At 39.2% G+C, this 18468-nt stretch overlaps 1 protein-coding gene across 7 annotated transcripts in view; it reads left to right on the forward strand.

The window, feature by feature from the left end:
• The window catches only part of SULF1 (sulfatase 1), a 63413-nt gene that overhangs the window by 36424 nt on the left and 8521 nt on the right, over nt 1-18468 (forward strand). For all 7 annotated transcript variants that reach the window (XM_053962418.1, XM_053962427.1, XM_053962445.1 and 4 more), the window contains 8 exons: nt 10263-10479; nt 13684-13930; nt 15624-15720; nt 15808-15902; nt 16308-16373; nt 16860-17032; nt 18055-18197; nt 18304-18427. In XM_053962418.1, coding sequence (XP_053818393.1) covers nt 10263-10479; nt 13684-13930; nt 15624-15720; nt 15808-15902; nt 16308-16373; nt 16860-17032; nt 18055-18197; nt 18304-18427 — 1162 coding nt within the window. The remainder of the gene's footprint in view (nt 1-10262; nt 10480-13683; nt 13931-15623; nt 15721-15807; nt 15903-16307; nt 16374-16859; nt 17033-18054; nt 18198-18303; nt 18428-18468) is intronic.

The raw sequence follows: 18468 nt of genomic DNA on the forward strand, positions 1-18468 counted from the left end.
TCTTATTTTTTTAATGCCCAATGTGTATCTGAAAATAGATAGACCTTAAAAACAGGGGGGTTTGAAGAGAAAATACTAAACATCTGCAAAATATGAAGAGAAAATACTTTCACTGTTAGTTTTTAGTGTGTTTAAATTTTCTAGCACCATTGACATGTTGCATCACTTTTATTGTAGATCACATTGTAGATCACTGTCCCCTTGCTCTTTTTTCCTAATCCCCTTTATGGGAGGGCAGTTTCCAAGCATTCACCCACCTCGTTGAGAACATCTCAGAAGTGAGATGTGCGTGGGATGTGTTCACTCCTGAGTTATGTTCCAGCAGTCATTGACGCAGGTCAGCAATGAGCCCATGCCAAGGAGAGGAGCTCCTGCTGAGCTACACTAGCAGGAGCACCACTAACAGGTCGTGGGAAGTGAGCACTCGCCTCTCCCTGGTGCCTGTGGGCTGCACCTGGAATGCTGCATCCAGGTTGGGATCTCCATGAGCAGCGGGACTTTGGTGTGCTGGAGCAAGTCCAGGGGAGAACCCCAGAGATGGGGTGGAAGTAGTGAGAAGGGGCAGAGGTTTGTTTAGCCAGGGGAAGAGAAGGCAAAGGAAGAAGCTAATGGTTTCCTTTGATTAACCGATGGCTAATTAGAGAGAAGACAGACCAAGGTATGTCTTGGAGGTTCACAGCAAGGGAAATTGTAAAGAGGTGCATGGAAAAATAGTGTTACCATAAATATGATTAAGAACTGGAGCCCAGAGAGGCTGTGGAAAGTTCACTCTAAGATACATCCAAACCTAATAATGTTGCTGCTTTGAGGAGGAGGATGAACTAAATGACCTCCAGTTGTTCCTTCAGTACATGCTCTTAATTTTTTGCTTGCTTAGTATCTGGCCTTGAGGATTTCATGTTTTCTTCTTCCTCCTCAACTTCGTAACTTGGGAAGTGCTGTTAATTTTATGAATTTGTAAGTGAGTTATGGGTCACCTGCCCATGTCATATTTGGGTATAGACCAGATTTCAGCCCCTGCCCTGCCCCAGCTGTTGATCTGCGCTCACCCAAAGCACAGACAGTCCCATCACCTCAACCAGATTCACTCCCCTGGAAAAGAGAGCAGGAGCTGGTGGGCTCCCTGCTCAGCTTGGGGCTTGGAGAAGGGCAGACATTTCATTTGCATTCCCTCCACATCTCCACATGAGAGAATGCTCAAGAAATTATGATGGGAACGGGAGGTTTCTTTCATAGTTCTTATGCCAAATTTGTCACCAGTTTACACGGTGTAACTTATTGAGGTCACCTGATTGAGCCCAGTTGGTTTAGCAGTGGATACTGATGGGTTTTAACACTTAAATGGTTTGCAGAGTATTTTTATATTTCACTGATGTATATTTACCCTCTCAGTAATAAGCTACACCATACAGAAATATTGATTCATCTGCAGTGTTCATCTGCAGCGTAACCCTGCTTTTGTTTTATAATGGGAAAGAGTTGGTGTCAACTTGTAATAAAGCTTTGTTAATTTTCCAACAGAGCAGAAAAAATAACATGTGAACAAATGTTTCTCTGGATTAATACAACCTTATCATGACACAAATCTCTTCTCAGTTTTCCACTGGAATAACCCGAGACAAGAATATATGTTAGTTCAGGAGGTTTAGAGGCAAGCTGCTCTTAAATCCTCCAGCAGGTTATTTTTCTTGAACTCATTCCATCTTCTCACTCATGAAATTCTTCTGGATACTTAGCAAATACCAAATAAAACCATGTTAACTGTGTTTTCATTTATACTTTTTCTTTCTCTCTTGCCTTACCTTAACGTGTAATTAAGGAGTTGAGTTAATTCATAAGTATTTATTCTTTTTCTCTCCAGTCTGAGTCATAGGAATTTTCCTAAGGCATAATTTTGACTTCTGGGACTTGACACTCTTTCCCAGATCACAGTTACCTTATGAGGTCTGGTGACTGATAGGCTGGATGTCTCCAGTGTACTGCTCAATCCATTATTTATAATCAGTATCAAATCCACAGCCAAATATGCATTTTTGTCCTCTTAGAAAAATTACACAAACCACAGTATTTTTTTTTTAAATTTTCCCAATAGGATAAAAAAAAAGAACTACCCTCCCCAAATGAGGACTGTGAAGAACTGTGTTTAAAATTTCAGCTCTTAGATTGGATGACTCAGCAGTGAAACCCAGACATGGGTCTGTTTATTTTATGGGCATACATCTCCTACCATCTGCTCGACACTACCTGCCAGTTTGTGAACAGCAAAGGTCTGAAACTTGTAAAGATCCGTGGCCTTCTGCCAGCTCCAATGAGCACTGACAGTGGGCAGAGCAGAAAACTGCATCGTGCTGCCTGTGTTGGTATGACATGAACTCACACTGTGCTAGACAGGTGTAACGTTGTAGCTGCACCTTCCCTGTGCTCTCTTTTCATGCACCTCAGCTTTAGGGATGCAAAATACTGAGTTTCCTCCGGTAGAACTGTATCCCAAAACTACCCTAAGGAAATAATGTTTCATTTGGAGAAAATGCCTGAAGACTGTACAGTGAGATTTTAGTTAGATTAGGTCTCAGTGTATTTTACAGTGATCTGAGGCTTTATGGGTAGTCACTGGAGACATGTTGCTGAATCCAAGCATCAGCTTTGTGGTAAATGTGCAAGATTCTTCTGGCTCTGATCCAAAAAGCATGTTTTCTAGCCTGTACTCCTATTCCTCACATATTTTTCACCCTCTAAAAACCTAGCATAAGAATTTAATTTTATTATTGATATTCATATTTATCAAATTATCATATCAGTATTCAGTCGCAAGAACATCTATTTGCCATACTGAAAAAACACTTGCCATCAATCAGCTCACAGATAATATTGTAAAGGAAATTAGAATGGGGCTTATTAGGTGTACTCTGGTTTGGCTCGAGTATCTATGTTCTCATAAAATAAATATCACAGACCATACATTTGTATAGGTCAGCTTTATGACCAGCTGCAGAGTATGAATAAAAACACATACACTGGTAAGAGCTGGCCAGAAGTGTCAGATGGCTGGCCAGCCACTAACAGCCAGAGCCTGAGCACCCACTAAAACCCAACTAAATCTATGCTATGGCATATTAACATCAGTCGTGGATTCTCCAGATTCCAGAACAACCTCGTAATACTTGCAGGAGTCAAAAAGCAGTTGGTGATCAACCTGCTTTACCAGAGCACTGATTCAAAGCTGTCTCTTCTTTGCCATCTCCCCAGTGATACCATCTTTTCTTAGTAATAATTCAGTGGAGGCATCTATGCAAGGCTTAACTGGAAGCACATGTGTTTGGGACCAGTTATGTGCCTAAAACTAAGTGCATACTTCAGTGCTTTTGTGAACAGCCCTTGTAGCTATTCCTCACTTTAGACCCTGCAGAGTCATCCCTCACAGCTGACAGAAACATGCCTGCAATTTAGTTGCTCAAGAATTCGTAGGAATTGCCAGAAATTATGATACCTCTAGTTAAAATACCACTCTGTTTATGAGTTGAAACCAAATATGAAGATAAGTTCCTTTATCTGTAAAAATAATCTTTCAAGGCATGGTATTTCATATTTCAGCCTAAATAGTTCACATTTCAGCCTAAATATTTAAGTTTTTATCAAACAGAGAGCAGGTCTTACCAGATTTGACAATTCTTTACATACAAGCAATTCTTAATTGGATGTACGAAGTTTATTCTGGATAAAATCCAGAGATATTCCAGGAAGATTACTGGATTCACTGGTTTCATCTCTTTCAATGCACAAATGTGTTCAACATTTTCACTATCATCTTACTGGTGTTCTCTAACAGAAAGACCTTTTTGGTGGAGTGGCACAGTTTTTAACAAAGCAAATTCTTTAAACCTTTATTAAAGTAACTCTATGTACCAAAAATGTCTAGACAGAAAACTCAGTTTATGCAAGAATTATTTTTAACACTTTCTGTAGTATTCCTTGGAGGTTCTCTTTTTGCAGAGTTTCCATTTTAAAGTATCCAGTGAAATAGAATATAAGCTAAGTCCTCTGCAAGTTAAATGTATATGACACAATAGTAACAGATTATTATTGGCATTACTATTTATAGCTAAAGGATTAAATTTATCCTTTTCATTAGCTCCTATTTGTTTGCACCTGATAGTGGATATTTATTGGATAACAACAGAAGTTTCTTGATGTTGAGCTGTAACTACAGGCAACTGAATAGATTTGGTAGAGAATGCTATGCAGGAGAAATATTTGCTGTCTTGACCTAGGTGCCTACATTTCTAGAGCTGACAATGCAGTCCATGCATATTTTATAACTAGAGAACTGCTATAACTGTGACACTTAAAATCAATCTTGTCTATACAGCACAAATGCAAAAATTTTTAGTCTGTAAAATTCCTGGGCAATTTTCGTTTTCTTTCTTTTCATAAGTTTGTGATGTAGCTCAAAATTGCTAATTTTTATATAGCTATTTCTGTTATCTAGTGATTAATTCCTTCATTCCTTTTTTTCCTCCAGTTCTGCCCCTGTGCATTTATCTGAAAGTATTTCTAAATTCTGTCATACATTTCTGCCCATCAGTTGTTGTAGGACAAACTTCTTCCCTATCTGTTGAACCACTGACCACTGCGTTTTTTAGTAACACTTCTCAGGGGCTAAGGCTGTATATAAATAACTGCCTTTGAATATATTCACGTTGTCAGACTCTGGAGCATGATCCAACAGAAAGTGGTTCACTTATGAGAGAGTGGTGCAAAACTTGGGATCTGCCATTACAGGCAGTATCTACTCAGCTCTAAAATGGAGGAGGAGACTTTTTTCCCCACAAAAATGCAGCAATTCCAAATTCCCTGAGTGAACCTGGCAAACCATCCCTGTTAAACAGCTGCACTATATGCAATGTTGAAGTACTGCTGAGATGAAACAACCCAGATTAGTATTTCCAGGGGCATTTGGGAGCCTTGGTCATGACCAGGGTTCAGTTCTGCTCTATGGAAATGCACAGAGGACACGACCTTAACCAGCAAACATTTCTCAGTATTCAGGTCCAGTTCAGCAGAGATGAACTGCTGCTGTTCTGTACCGTTTACCATAGACAGCTAATTACAGGGCACTTTTCAATATGTTGTGTGACATGGCCTCTTCTAATGGCCCAGAGAAAGCCAAAGCAAGACAGCTCTGATTGCAGCAGCACAGCCCTGAACCAGACTCCTTTTCCAGCATTATCACATCAAGTTCCCTTGCACTCCCCCATATCTGGTTACTGCTAATGAAGGAAAATGCTGCACACATATTCAGCCTGTGATGGTATTTCCATCTATACTGCTTTCAAATTTAGAGCATACCTTTTGAAACAGGAAAAAAGGGAAATGAGATCTTGAAGACATGTTTAAATTCATGAAGTCTTCATTTTTCAGGCCTTATCTTAACATTCCCTAGGCTGAGCAATAATACTCAAAGTCAGTCATACATTACAAAAATGAAAAAGCACCTGTAAAAATATTACTGCTATGTTATATTTCCGGTTGCGTTTTGTTTGGGGTTTCATAACTTTGTGATAAAATCTGACAAGGCATTTAACACTGACGTGTCTACTGCAAATACTAGGTGTTTACATTTCATAGAAACCTTTAGCTTGCCTACTGTTGGGACACTTTTCATTACTTGTCTAATTCATTTCCCCTCTATATAAGGGGAAACTGTCTCAAATCCGTCACAGTCTAACTGTACAAAGCTGATTGGAAGTTCTGCCTAAGCAGCTATTTTGTGATGTGGAGCACATCACAATGATTCATTCTGAATGTATAGTTTTATGCCTTAATTATAATCAGTAATGAAATAGACTTAATTTTAAGTCTGTGGCACAACTGATTAATACCAGGAAATTGAGATCCCAGGTAGTTACAAAGTCAATTGGCGCTGTCTTCCTTATGTAGCTGCAAGTCACAACTGGAGCCATGCCAGGGTAGCAAGGCAAAGCAAAGCCACCAAGGACAAACCATCCCTTTTAACCAGCCCATGTTCTACCCTTTGTCTTTGAAATGTCTTTATGAGGACAAACCTCTATCCCCAGAAGAAAGTGCATCATGCTAGTGCCATTATCCAAAGAAAAGCTCCTGCTACAGCACCGTTGCCTTGCTTGCCTCAACACTGAGGAGCAGGCACATGTTTAAACTTCAGGTTTGGCAGAGATTAAAGCAGCTCGACTTCTGAAGGATAGGATAGGATAGGATAGGATAGGATAGGATAGGATAGGATAGGATAGGATAGGATAGGATAGGATAGGTGTAGTGGTTTAACCCCAGCCAGTAACTAAGCCCACACAGCCACTCACTCTCTCCCTCACCAGTGGGATCAAAGAGAGAATTGGAAGAGTAAAAGCTAGGAAACTCATGGGTTGAGATAAAGTTTGATAGAAAGAAAAGCAGTGCACACAAGTAAAGCAAGAGGGAATTCATTCACCCTTTCCCAGGGACAGGCAGTTTTTCAGCCATCTCTGGGAGAGCAGGATTCCATCACATGTAACAATGATCTGGGAAGACAATGTTCCCTTCTTCCTCCTTCTTCCCTAACTTTATACACTGAGTATGATGTCATATGGTCTGGAATATCCCTTTGCCTTTTCCAGCTATGTCTCCTCCCAGCCCCCCAGCCACATCCAGTTCCTTCACCAGTGTGGCAGCAGAAAAAGCAGAAAGGCCTTGGCTCTGTGTAAGCCCTGCTCAGCAATAACAAAAACATCTCTATATTATCAACCCTGTGTTCAGCACAAGTCCAAAACAGCCCCATACCAGCCACTGTGAAGAAAATTACCTCAGCCTAAATCAGCACAATAGGATGGGATATAACTATTTATTTTGGAAGGGACCTAACACGATCATTGAGTCCAACTGCCTGGCCACTTCCATGGCATGTCCAAATGTATTTTGAACATTGACAGGCTTGGGGCAACAACCCCAACTCCAGGAAACCTGTATAGTGTTTGACTACTCTCTTAGTAAAGAAATGCATCCTAATGTCTAATCTGAACCTCCCCTGGCACAACTTTGAATCATTCCCACATGTCCTATCACTGGATCCACATCGCCCTCTCTGCTTTCCCTCCTCAGAGAGCTATGAAGAGCAATGACATTGCCCCTCAGCCTGTTTCTTTCAAACATGACAAACTCAAAGTCCTTAGCTGCTCAGTCCTTTTACACTTTTATCTCTCCTAAGCTCCTTTGCAATTTGCTGACGGGGGCAGGGAAGGCACTGGGAAGAGCTGGCAGCCAGCACACACAAACCCAGCCAAGGCTCCAAGTGCATATGCAGACCAAACCCTGCTTGGTTCAGGGTGGCTGTGAACTACCAAAGCTCCTCCCACTGGGCTAAGTTCCATCAGCTCTCAGGTGTGGGGTTTCAGGGTTCCACTGGTGTGGAAGCATTAAAGATCCTTTTTCACCTTTGCTTTCCCTCTGAACCTAAATTGAGGAGGAATGTGAACTGAAGGCGGGGAGCTGAGGTGAGAGGGAAATAGTGGCTGGAGGGTAGGTGATGAAATGAGATGAAAGAAGGAAAAGATGAGTCAACGACAAGGAAAAAGGCTGACACAGATGAAGTTTCACAACATGACTGAAACAATATAACAGCTTGTTACAGCCAAATGTCAGGGGCTTGGTTTTTTCTCTACTATTAGTTTTGAGTTTTTAATTCTCAGTTAGGTGTCTTTTCTCCTACCAAGGTGAGAATAAATCAGTGCAGGGTGCCTAAATCAGCAGGCAGCCAGAAACAAGGACTATCCTATATTCCTATGGCAACAGTGGATTGTTAGATTGTCTTAGGTCTTGTGAAATATCACTGTAAGAAAGAAGATAAACATGGGGAAAATAAGAAAACATATACAAATTTAAATTTAATGAAGACATATTTAGCCTGTGTATATGCTAATGGGGTTATTTAATTGATGGAGAAATGGTGATCCAGAAACCAAAACTTATAGTCCTGAACTTCAAAGAATAGTTTGGTATTCAAAGTGGGAAAGAAGGTAAAAAACAGGGAAAGGGGCAGGGCATTCAGTCAGAATCTTCTTTTACGTGCATTAATGCATTTTATAGATCTAAAGATGAGCAGAAGGACCATTACAACTTAACTGCATAAAGCATGCTCAGTGTCTGATTACACTGGCATGGGCAGGATTTCAGGAAAGTTAGACTGAAAATTCCATCTTAGAACTCTAAAGCATCTTTATAATGACACTTTTTAAAGTAAAATTTTAAAAAGGAAAATAAAAGAGGAAATGAATCACATTTAATCCCTGTTTTAAATAGGGAACTATTATTGACTTGTACTAGACACAGAGCATCTTGTTTCAGTGTTAGTCATAATACTGTTAAAAATTATCTAAAAGGTTATTGAAGCCACTCCTACAACCTCTTGCTATGATTAATACAAAGAGACAAAGAGAATACTTATTCTACTTTAAAATGCTGCTTTTGAGACTCCTTAAAAGCTAGTGCCATATGTTTATAACCATAACATGTACCCAGTAAAGACAGGAAATATAGTGGTGCAGTCAGCTCTTATCCTATAACAACCATCTCTTGCTGCAAAAGGAAGAGAGCACGTGCTGTGGCAGAATAAAGTCTGAAAAGCTTTACAGCTCTTGGACACCTTTTCTTGTAGAAAGTTACGTTGTCACTTATAGATGTACCTTTACACTGAAAGTCTGGGCACAAGTGTAATTTCTCTGCCAGTTATTAGACTTGTTCAAACTAATGTCCTTTAACACATGGCTTACTGTTCTGAGATCAGAGTCGTGCCAATCCACAGGAGGATCTCAGCATGGAATCCATCTTTAATTCAGCCCACATGTTAGGCTAGAGAGTGCACCCATGGTGCTGTGGTTCAGACTCACATCAGCTCATTCCTCAGGTTATCGGGCCAGAAAATCTACCTGAGGTTTGGTTTTCTTTCTCCATTCTTCAGTCAGCATGACAGCATCCCGAAAACAGTCCAGAGTAGCCATTAGTTAATGGAGCTTACCGAAATGTGCATGCTCTAATATTAGTGTCCATTTCAAAAATGAAGTTGGAACTCCATTAGGACCAGCATCCGTCTTCTTATTATTAATGAGCCAAGAGAAAGCTATTTAGGCTATTCAGTCATGGGAACCAAAAAAAGGACACAGTACAGAGAAACTTTACTGAAACTGCAGCTAAAAGGTTCCAGTTACCAGCAGCATTACTGAGTTTTGTTCTTTGCAATATCCAGCCAAGCATTTTGTGAGTGCCATGTATGGCAAGCTTTGGGTGTGGGCAAAGGAGCTCTGATCTCTCAGCATCTATCCATTTTTTGTTTTTAAATAACATTTAGGTTTTTTAAAACAATATGATGTGGAAAGGAAATTAAAGTCCCAGTTTCTTTTTAATTTGAAATGTGAAGGGGATGGGATCCACTGGAAAAACCCACCTGGAATTCTTCCATCTGGTCCAGTGATGTTGATAATTAAGTCAGACAGATATTGTGCAGACAAACTGGAAAAAAATCTGTTTCCTTTCATTCTCCCACACTTGCTCTGATATTCAGCACACATACAATGCTTTTTACAGGTACTCCTTCCAGAGCTTTTCCTCCCAAGTCTCATACAAATCTCATGACTTATAAATCCAAAGAAGTTTATCCAAGATAATTTTTTGTTTACTGTCCCTAAGGTTCTTCCCCTTGCTTGCACCTGCTGGCTGTAGGGAATGGTTTATGTTTTTTTCTATAGATTACTTCCAGAATTTAGTTTCTTTTCAAAACACTCTACAACTGAACCAGTTCTTCCTCATCCATGGATTGAGGGTTTTCCCTGAATCATGCTAGAAAATCCAAGTCACAGAACAAAGTACTTTTTTTTTTCAAAGAAGACAAAGGGTGGGTGAAAACTGCCTTGCCACTACTCCTCGACTCAGTAAACTAGGACAATGTGTGTAGTCTAGATACTCTTGATTTATATATATGTGTGGTTGGGTTTTGTTGGTTTTTTTTTTTTTTTTCTGGATTGTGTATTTTATACAGATTTGAGATGATTTCATTCAAGCTTATGTTTTCCTAGCATGAGAGAGACATTGTGGAGAATGTGACTGAATTTTTGCCCTAAAATATTTCCCTTCCCAGTTTGCTATTTAAGGGACTGCTTAGATTTAAAAATAAATTTACCCATCTCCTTTTACTGTCTACCTGAAAGCAACAGGGGTTTGGAAGGCTGCTGGGAAATCATCTTCATGTCTCTCTCTTGCAGAAGTGGCAGTGTACAGAGGATGCTTCTGGCAAACTTCGAATTCACAAGTGCAAGGTGTCGAGCGACATCCTTGCCATCAGAAAGAGAACGCGCAGCCTCCACTCCCGGGGCTACAGCGGCAAAGACAAAGACTGCAACTGTGGAGACACTGATTACCGGAACAGCAGGACCCAAAGGAAAAATCAAAGACAGTTCCTGAGAAACCCTAATGTGCAAAGTAAGTGTTACTTGATCTCTTGGACTCTGAGGCAGAGAGCAGGGGGAAATGGCTAGCAGTGCATTTTCCTACCAGTATACTCTTTCTTTCACCTTCATGTCTAACGAAGATGTCCAGAATTGGTAGTCAGGTTCTGCATAATTGCCTCTGTAACAAGTACCTAAAGCGGGCCTAAAGCTGGAGAGGGACTTTTTACAAGGGCATTTAGTGATAGGACAAGGGGAAATCGCTTTTAACTTGGAAAGAGTAGGTTTGGGTTAAATATTAGGAAGAAATTCAGTATTGTGAGGGCTGTCCAGAGAAGTTGTGGATGCCCCATCCCTGGATGTATTCAAGGCCAGGTTAGGCGGAGCTTTGAGCAACCTGTTCTAGTGGCAAATGTTCCTTCCCGTGGCAGAGGTGCTGGAACTGGGTATTCTTTTAGGTCCTTTCCAACGCGAACAGTTCTGTGATTCTAACAGCAACAACAAGGATATTTATCCTTTGGATGAGGGTGAGGAGCAGCCTTTAGGCTGCGGTGCGGCAGTGGTGGCGGTGATGCTCTGGTGCCACCTCTCGCACAGCTCACGCACGGCAGCCCGGTGGCCTCCGCGGGGATTCGGGGCCGCTACTTGCCAAGGTGGCCGCGGCAAGCGTTTTGTTGCATGGCTAAGGCTGAATTCACTCGCTGTTTGGTGACGCCCCGCACACATCTGCTCCCCGGGACCCTGCCCAGCTCCCCTCGGGCTGAAATTGCGCTCAGCTCTCGCTTCCCTTCTCCCCGCGCTGCGCGTCCGTAGCGGGATCCCCGCAGGGACACGAGTGAGATCACAGTGTCCTCTAGTGGAGCGTGGGCTGAAGGGGTTGTACAAGAGGGTTTTAGGACTGTAGCACTTAGGTTTCTTTCTGCTAATGATTTCTACAAAAGAAACCTATTTCAAGAGGCTATTCTTTTAAATGGAGCACAGTTTTTTCTTCTCTCTGCCCAGCAATGCAAGTGAATTTCTGTAGCTGTAGCAATAGAAACAGATTTTAGAATTTGTTGAGGTGCATGCTGTGTTCTCCTGCTCTCTAACTACAGTACAAAACTGGGGAATGAAGTAAAGATGGGTCTTCAAGTAAGATGTTACTGAAATTGTATGAGAAACACAAAAGTTAGAAGGTGCTGCCCAGATGTCTATGAATTGAGAAAATAATGTCAGTGTCATTCAAAATGTTTCCTGATTTAAAGCCCCCTGCACTGTGGATGTGAACAAGAATTCCTGGTATTCTTTATACATTCAACCACGATGTTGTCTGTCTTAAGTTGTCTCACTGTTTGGCCTAAATACTCTCTTGATCTAATTTCTTCCATTTATTTAGTATGACCTAAGGAACCTCACAGTGTGTACAGGCAGAGCTCTGCTGAAAAGTCTACATGCCACAGACTGCCAGGGTGATTCTTAAACTGGGGAATGTTCCCTCAAGTGATAGTTTTGTGGGGAGATACCTTCTGTGTACCTTGGAAAGAGGTGCTGCCAAGTCACCAGCAAGGGTTGAAAGGGGATTGTGACTAGAGCAAGTTACTTGGGGAGAGAAAGTAGGGAAAGGATGGAAAACATCTGAAGGATGCATTGGAAAATATAGCTTTGTTATGCTTTAACTCTTTACAATGTTCTTGCATCTCTTCCCTTCTCTGCCTCCTCCAAATCAGCCTTAACACTCCTCTGAGTACAGCAGGGAAAGACTCATAATGATGAAATATTTTGAAGGGAATTACTAATTCAGGTTTGTCTTCAGATGACACATGCATGAGATGCCGACATATTCCACCCTTTCAGCCACTTTGTCCCATCTGACCCTATGAATCTATCTATATAATTTTATTAAAGAGTAATATGGTTACAGACCAGAAAGATACGTTGAAACTAGTTTTTCTGTTGATGAAGATGAATGTCCTCATTGCCATGACTGAGACTTTTTTCACCTGACAGCAGGTGATTGCTGAAAATGTTTAGGGCAGGGTTGTTTGAATGAAAAGTTCACTGAGGCTCACTATCTTCTCCTTTAAAAGATTCTTGCAGGAAAAATTCAGCCTGAGTCTCTCAAAGACACTAACATAAAAACTTCGCTAGAACTGATGCTGCCTACCAAAGGCAGTACTTCTTACAGCTGCTGTTTTCTGCTGGATAAATTATTGTTAGGTGACATGGGTGCACTCAGCATAGATGCAACAAATGGAAATGCCCTAAAACTGGCTTCTTACAAGCTCAATTTTGTATGTCTACAGCTCTCTGTGTGTGGCTTTGCAAGGCATCAATGCTAGACAGAGCATGCTTTGGTGTGGTATTGACTGTCAGTTTTATCATCTTAGTTTGGGTCAAGTGCATTTAGCAAAAGAAGTAACAAGTGTAAGTAATGTCTTTCAGACTGAGACCAAACAGAGGTTCTCTTGTACATTAAATTTAAGACCCCTCAGAAAAGTTAATTGTCTTAGTTAGTCTTACTCATATACACAGTAACTAAAAGAGCTGTAACCCTACTAAGCTCAGAGCTTTCAAGGTGTAAAAGTGGCACAATTAATCTCACTGTAGCTCTGCAATGCAGCAATGGTCTATGACTTGCACATGTAAATACAGATGACATATATGTCGAAGTATATGTACACATACACAGGTAGATACATACAGATATTGATATCTGATGGATCCTTACCCTCTAAATTCTTACCTTTAAAAAGGAAAATCTATTAACCTTTTAAAAATTACTTTTTTACTCTAAAGTATACCTTAATATGTCACATGCCAATTTACAGGTGGTGACCTTGTTTCACAGTACTAATGATTTCATTTTCTAAAGTGGTTTCTAATCCTGTATTCTCTGATATTTTTAGTGTCTCTTTCTAGATATCTGATTTCTGAGATACTGTTTTTTATTTGAAGATATAGATACTAACTGTGGCATAAGGTCAGACTAACATGAAATGCAAACCTTGAAGCAACCAAAATTTCATGCTACTCATGGAAGTGTGGGGCACAATGTACCAAAAAAACATTAAATAAGTTTCTGTAAAGTCACAGAAAAAGTCAACTGGTTTTATTAAACAGCATTCTTCTCTTTGGAATATGTGTTCATGGCATGGACCATGTATATACATATAGATACATATGATACTTATAGATATAGATATAGATGTAGATATAGATATAGATATAGATTTGACTGTGAATGTTTCTTCTGGTTCAGAATACAAACCTCGATTTGTTCACACTCGCCAAACCCGGTCCTTGTCTGTGGAGTTTGAAGGTGAGATATATGACATAAACCTGGAAGAAGAAGAACTGCAGGTGTTGAGGACCAGAAGTATCACCAAGCGTCACAATGTTGGAAGTGAGGGGGAAGGAGAGGAAACTGCTCGTGCTGCTCGTGACACAATGGTCGCTGATGGCACTGATGCTATCGGTCAGCCCAGCTCTGTCAGAGTGACACACAAGTATGATTGCTTTCTCTGTATGGCATTTCTGTTTCACAAAACCAAATCTTCATTTTCTAACTGTACTCTTTCTCCCTCTGCACAATATTTAGGATCTTGAAACTGGCATCATAGATTTTAGATACACCCGAGTTGTATTTTTTAGGAAGTGGAATAATTTATATTTAGTATGTGTATTTTAAATGGAGGCCTCTGGTTTAGGTTCTGTTTCTAGGGAGGAGCAGGTATCTCCAGAGGGAAATTCATCCCTGGTATCAAAATATGCATCTTATGATGGATTAATCACCCTGTTCAGCTGATGCTACTGCTGTTTATTATGAAGTCTAGACTACCAGTTTAGCATAGAGGCCTAAATTTGAGATGACTGAAGTCCCACTCTACATGAAGACAGATTAGATCAGCTACATCATGTTTCTTAATGCTTAGTTGTTTGCAGCCATCAGCACTAGCTAAGATACATTAGACCTGTTTATTCAAGATACACTAAATCTGAATGAAAAGGCAAACATCTCAAAATAATTTTTAATTTTAACAAGTTAATATGATTTATTTCAAAATCCAGGAATATGTAGGGGAAAAAAAACTTTGCTTAATCTCTTTTATTATATACAAAATGTAAGTAGAGTTTATCTCTTTTCTTCTTTTTTTTTTTTTTTTTTTTTCTTTTTAGGAGGACATGAAGGTTAGTTTTGAATAGTAGAAATTATACTATATTGCACTGATAATTTCCAGCCATGGAATTATTAGAACTTTAAATAGTTTTCCATAAAAAATATTATTTCTCCGTAAAGTGTTTTGACCTTTACAGAACAGCATTGCTTTCAGAATTCTTTGAGTGAAGAAAAAATCAATAGGATAACGTTGGAAGAGATAAGCATCTACATCTTTTTTCTGTTATTCTTCTCAAAAACTAAAAGAGGGGCTCTGATGAAGGAGGACCCAAGAAAAGTTCTGTCTATAAAATTGTATTTCTCTAATTAAGGAATTTCAGTTTGTCAGCATGGCAACTTTGAAAGCCCAGCCTGCACTCTGCTGGATTTTCTGCCTCAGTCCACTGCCTCAGTTTTTCTTTTGCCTTTTTTTTTTTTTTTCCTTCTTAGTAGAGCTGTTTTTTCAAACACAGTTGTGAATATTTTTGTCATTGCATTGTTTTTTAACTCAAGTGCTCTGTAGACTTTTTGTTTAATGATGTGTTTGAACTCTTTCCTCTAACTTTGATTCTTCTTGGTCTTTATTGATTATATTGATCTTCAGCCCTCTGACTGTATGTTCTCTTCTTGAGTGTTTTGCATGCTGGGAAGATGAGCCACATTCATGTGGCAAGAAGAACGTATTTCTCAGCAGCTGATGGTTAAATAAACAATGGCACATTTGATTAACAAGGGGCTTTAAATTCTGAGCAGATTTTTACTTTAGTTTCAATCTTATTTCTGATTGAATAAGAATGTATTGCATTTTTTTGCTTAGCAGGCACAGACCATCTGTTATGGATGACAAGTTTTCCAGAGAAAACAGATAAAAGCAATTGTTGCTATTAAGTCAACAGAGGAAGACCTTGTAGAGTTTTTATTTATTTGTGAACAGAATATTAAAAAAAATTGATTAGGAATGTTGGAAGAAAGATAAAAAAATGGGTGGGTAACTGGGAAATGAGTGACCCTCATTTTCCTATTTCTTAAACTCACATCTACAGATGTTTTATTCTTCCAAATGACACTATTCACTGTGAGAGGGAGCTGTACCAGTCTGCCAGAGCCTGGAAGGATCACAAGGCTTACATTGATAAGGAGGTAAGAGGTATTTTAAAATCTTGGTGAAGTCTTTACACTGATAGCTTTTCAAAGAATAATTCTGACTCAGAAATATTCTCTTTGCAGATTGAAGCTCTCCAAGACAAAATTAAGAATTTGAGGGAAGTTAGAGGACACCTAAAAAGAAGAAAACCGGATGAATGTGATTGTAGTAAACAGAGGTAAGTGAGGTGGCACTAAATACTGAATGCTACTCTGATTTCTAAGGCTTATACATTTTCCAGGGATTTTGAGATTGAAAACAAAACCCCAAAGCTTTATTGATATTTTAACTATAGTAGGCCTCTATTTTAGTTAGATATGAGTAGAAGCTACTGTGAACCACAAGAAGATAAATTTTAACATTTAAGATTACATATGTTTGTATTCTACCGACATGTTTGAATCCGGCTGTAGTTCTGCCATAACCTACCACAGCGTCACACAGATATAACTTTCTTAAATTAAGTGAAAATTTTAAGTCTGTATAGTTCCTTAAGAAAATGCCAATGATAGTATATTTCTGTTTTGGTTTTGTGTTGAAAACAGTTTTGTGACTTAATAATTCCTAAAATTTTTCCCTGTAGCTATTACAACAAAGAGAAGGGGGTAAAGACCCAAGACAAACTCAAGAGCCATCTTCATCCCTTCAAGTAAGGCTGTTATTAAACTCTCTCACAGCTGGCTTTTTGGTGACTGGATAAATGTAGTTTTGGGCATTTGGGGAGTTTTTTCGGTTTGGGTTTTGTTGCGTTTTTTGTGGAGGGAGGTGAGGGGAAGAAAAGGTCACATGTAGTAAGCTATCACAAGAAACATTCAGTAATTTTGGACCAACTTGGGAAAGTTTATGGATAATATTTCTTCAACCTACTGATAGAAAAAGGATGAAAATAGCATTGTCAGAAACTGATCAATATTTTTTTTTAAGAAGATCCAGTAAAATCTAAGTGCAGCAGTGCATCCTTTCTCATGTTTGCTGAAGGGAACACCTTATCTCAACAGCTGGGGAAGCTGAGCTAGAAGGTCCTGTTCTCATCCTTTCACCTTTATAAAATCCAGAAAGATGTAAAAACTGCTAGTGCTGTTGTTAATCAAACAGAGAGTGTTCTTAGTCAGCCATGCCCAACTTCTCTGAACAGAGAAGCAGCACAGGAGGTGGATGGCAAACTGCAGCTGTTCAAAGAGAACCGGAGAAGGAAGAAGGAGCGGAAGGGAAAAAGGCGCCAGAAGAAGGGAGATGAGTGTAGCCTTCCCGGGCTGACGTGTTTTACCCATGACAACAACCACTGGCAAACAGCACCATTCTGGAACTGTGAGTCTTGTGTCAAAATGCAGATGTGATCTACATTATCCTCTGCTGTATTACTGGCTTTCCACTTCATGAAATCAGGGCATTATTCTGACCTTTAATGCTGTCAAAAACTTCAGCACATAAACGGTCTACTTTCATTTTAACATTTTTATTTCAAAGTATATAATAAACAACATATCGTGAACAAAATGCAGATACTATCCCTGATGAATTCTTCCCATTATTCCACTTTTCATATGCTAAAATATTTTCAAAATCACAACGGCATAGCACTTTTGTATGTGAACAAAATATTAGAGGTAAAGGATATTTTAAGTCTCTTTAAACTTCAGGGTATATAGATTATAATCACATTGAAACATACTTAAACTTTTCTCAGGAGTCAGCATTAAAAACCAGTATTTTTCTCACTTGTGATGATGGAGAAAGAAAAGTGACTGAAAACTTTATTTGCCGAAATTTCAAGATCAGGTTACATGCATATGTTACAACATATTTGACCCCAAGCTGAAAATTTGCTAAGAACAACTTTTCATTTGGAGAAAGAAATTGTCTCCTAGTGATAATCTGTTCTGATTGTACTAGGACTTCTGCTATGTACTTTACATTTTAAGATATTCCTAAAGTCGTCTTATGCATGATATTTGTTTTAAAGACAACAATTACATTCATTAATTTCTTTTTAACTGCTGAGTAACAAAAAGTTCTGAAGAGTTCTCATGTTGCTGTGCATTCTGGCAATGCTCCAGCAACAGTCATGGGGTAAAAAAGTGTCCTTTTGACACAGTTCACAATTTAAAGAAGATGTATTAATGTATTGTAATACTATTTTTATTAAGCCTGTTCAAAACATTGATGCTGTTCACAGCTAGTCACAGTACCCAAATCTAAATAATCTAGAAAAATCTAAATAAAAACCTAAGGCAATGCTAGTATTTCATTACTGTGATTAAAGGTACTAGTAGGAGGAACAAGCATATTATTTTTGACTGAAAACTAATAACTTGTTTCTGTAATTACAGTGGGCTCTTTCTGTGCTTGCACAAGCTCCAACAACAACACTTACTGGTGTTTGCGAACAGTTAATGACACCCACAATTTTCTGTTTTGTGAGTTTGCAACCGGCTTCTTGGAATATTTTGATATGAACACTGATCCCTATCAGGTAAACCCCTTTCCTTGTTACAAAAGTTTCCTTAATTTTTTTTTTCTCAGATTTTCCTTAATTTTTCTTAACAAGTATAATTTCCCTTGGTTCCTCTCTTTCTCAGCTGACCAATACAGTTCACACAGTGGAAAGAGGCATTTTGAATCAATTACACATCCAGCTTATGGAGCTGAGAAGTTGTCAAGGTTACAAACAGTGCAATCCAAGGCCAAAGGGACTTGAAACAGGTACAAGATAAATAGTAGGGTTTATTTCCATTTTATTAACA

This window comes from Vidua chalybeata, chromosome 1 (assembly GCF_026979565.1).
Source record: "Vidua chalybeata isolate OUT-0048 chromosome 1, bVidCha1 merged haplotype, whole genome shotgun sequence".
NCBI classification, from domain to species: Eukaryota; Metazoa; Chordata; class Aves; order Passeriformes; family Viduidae; genus Vidua; species Vidua chalybeata.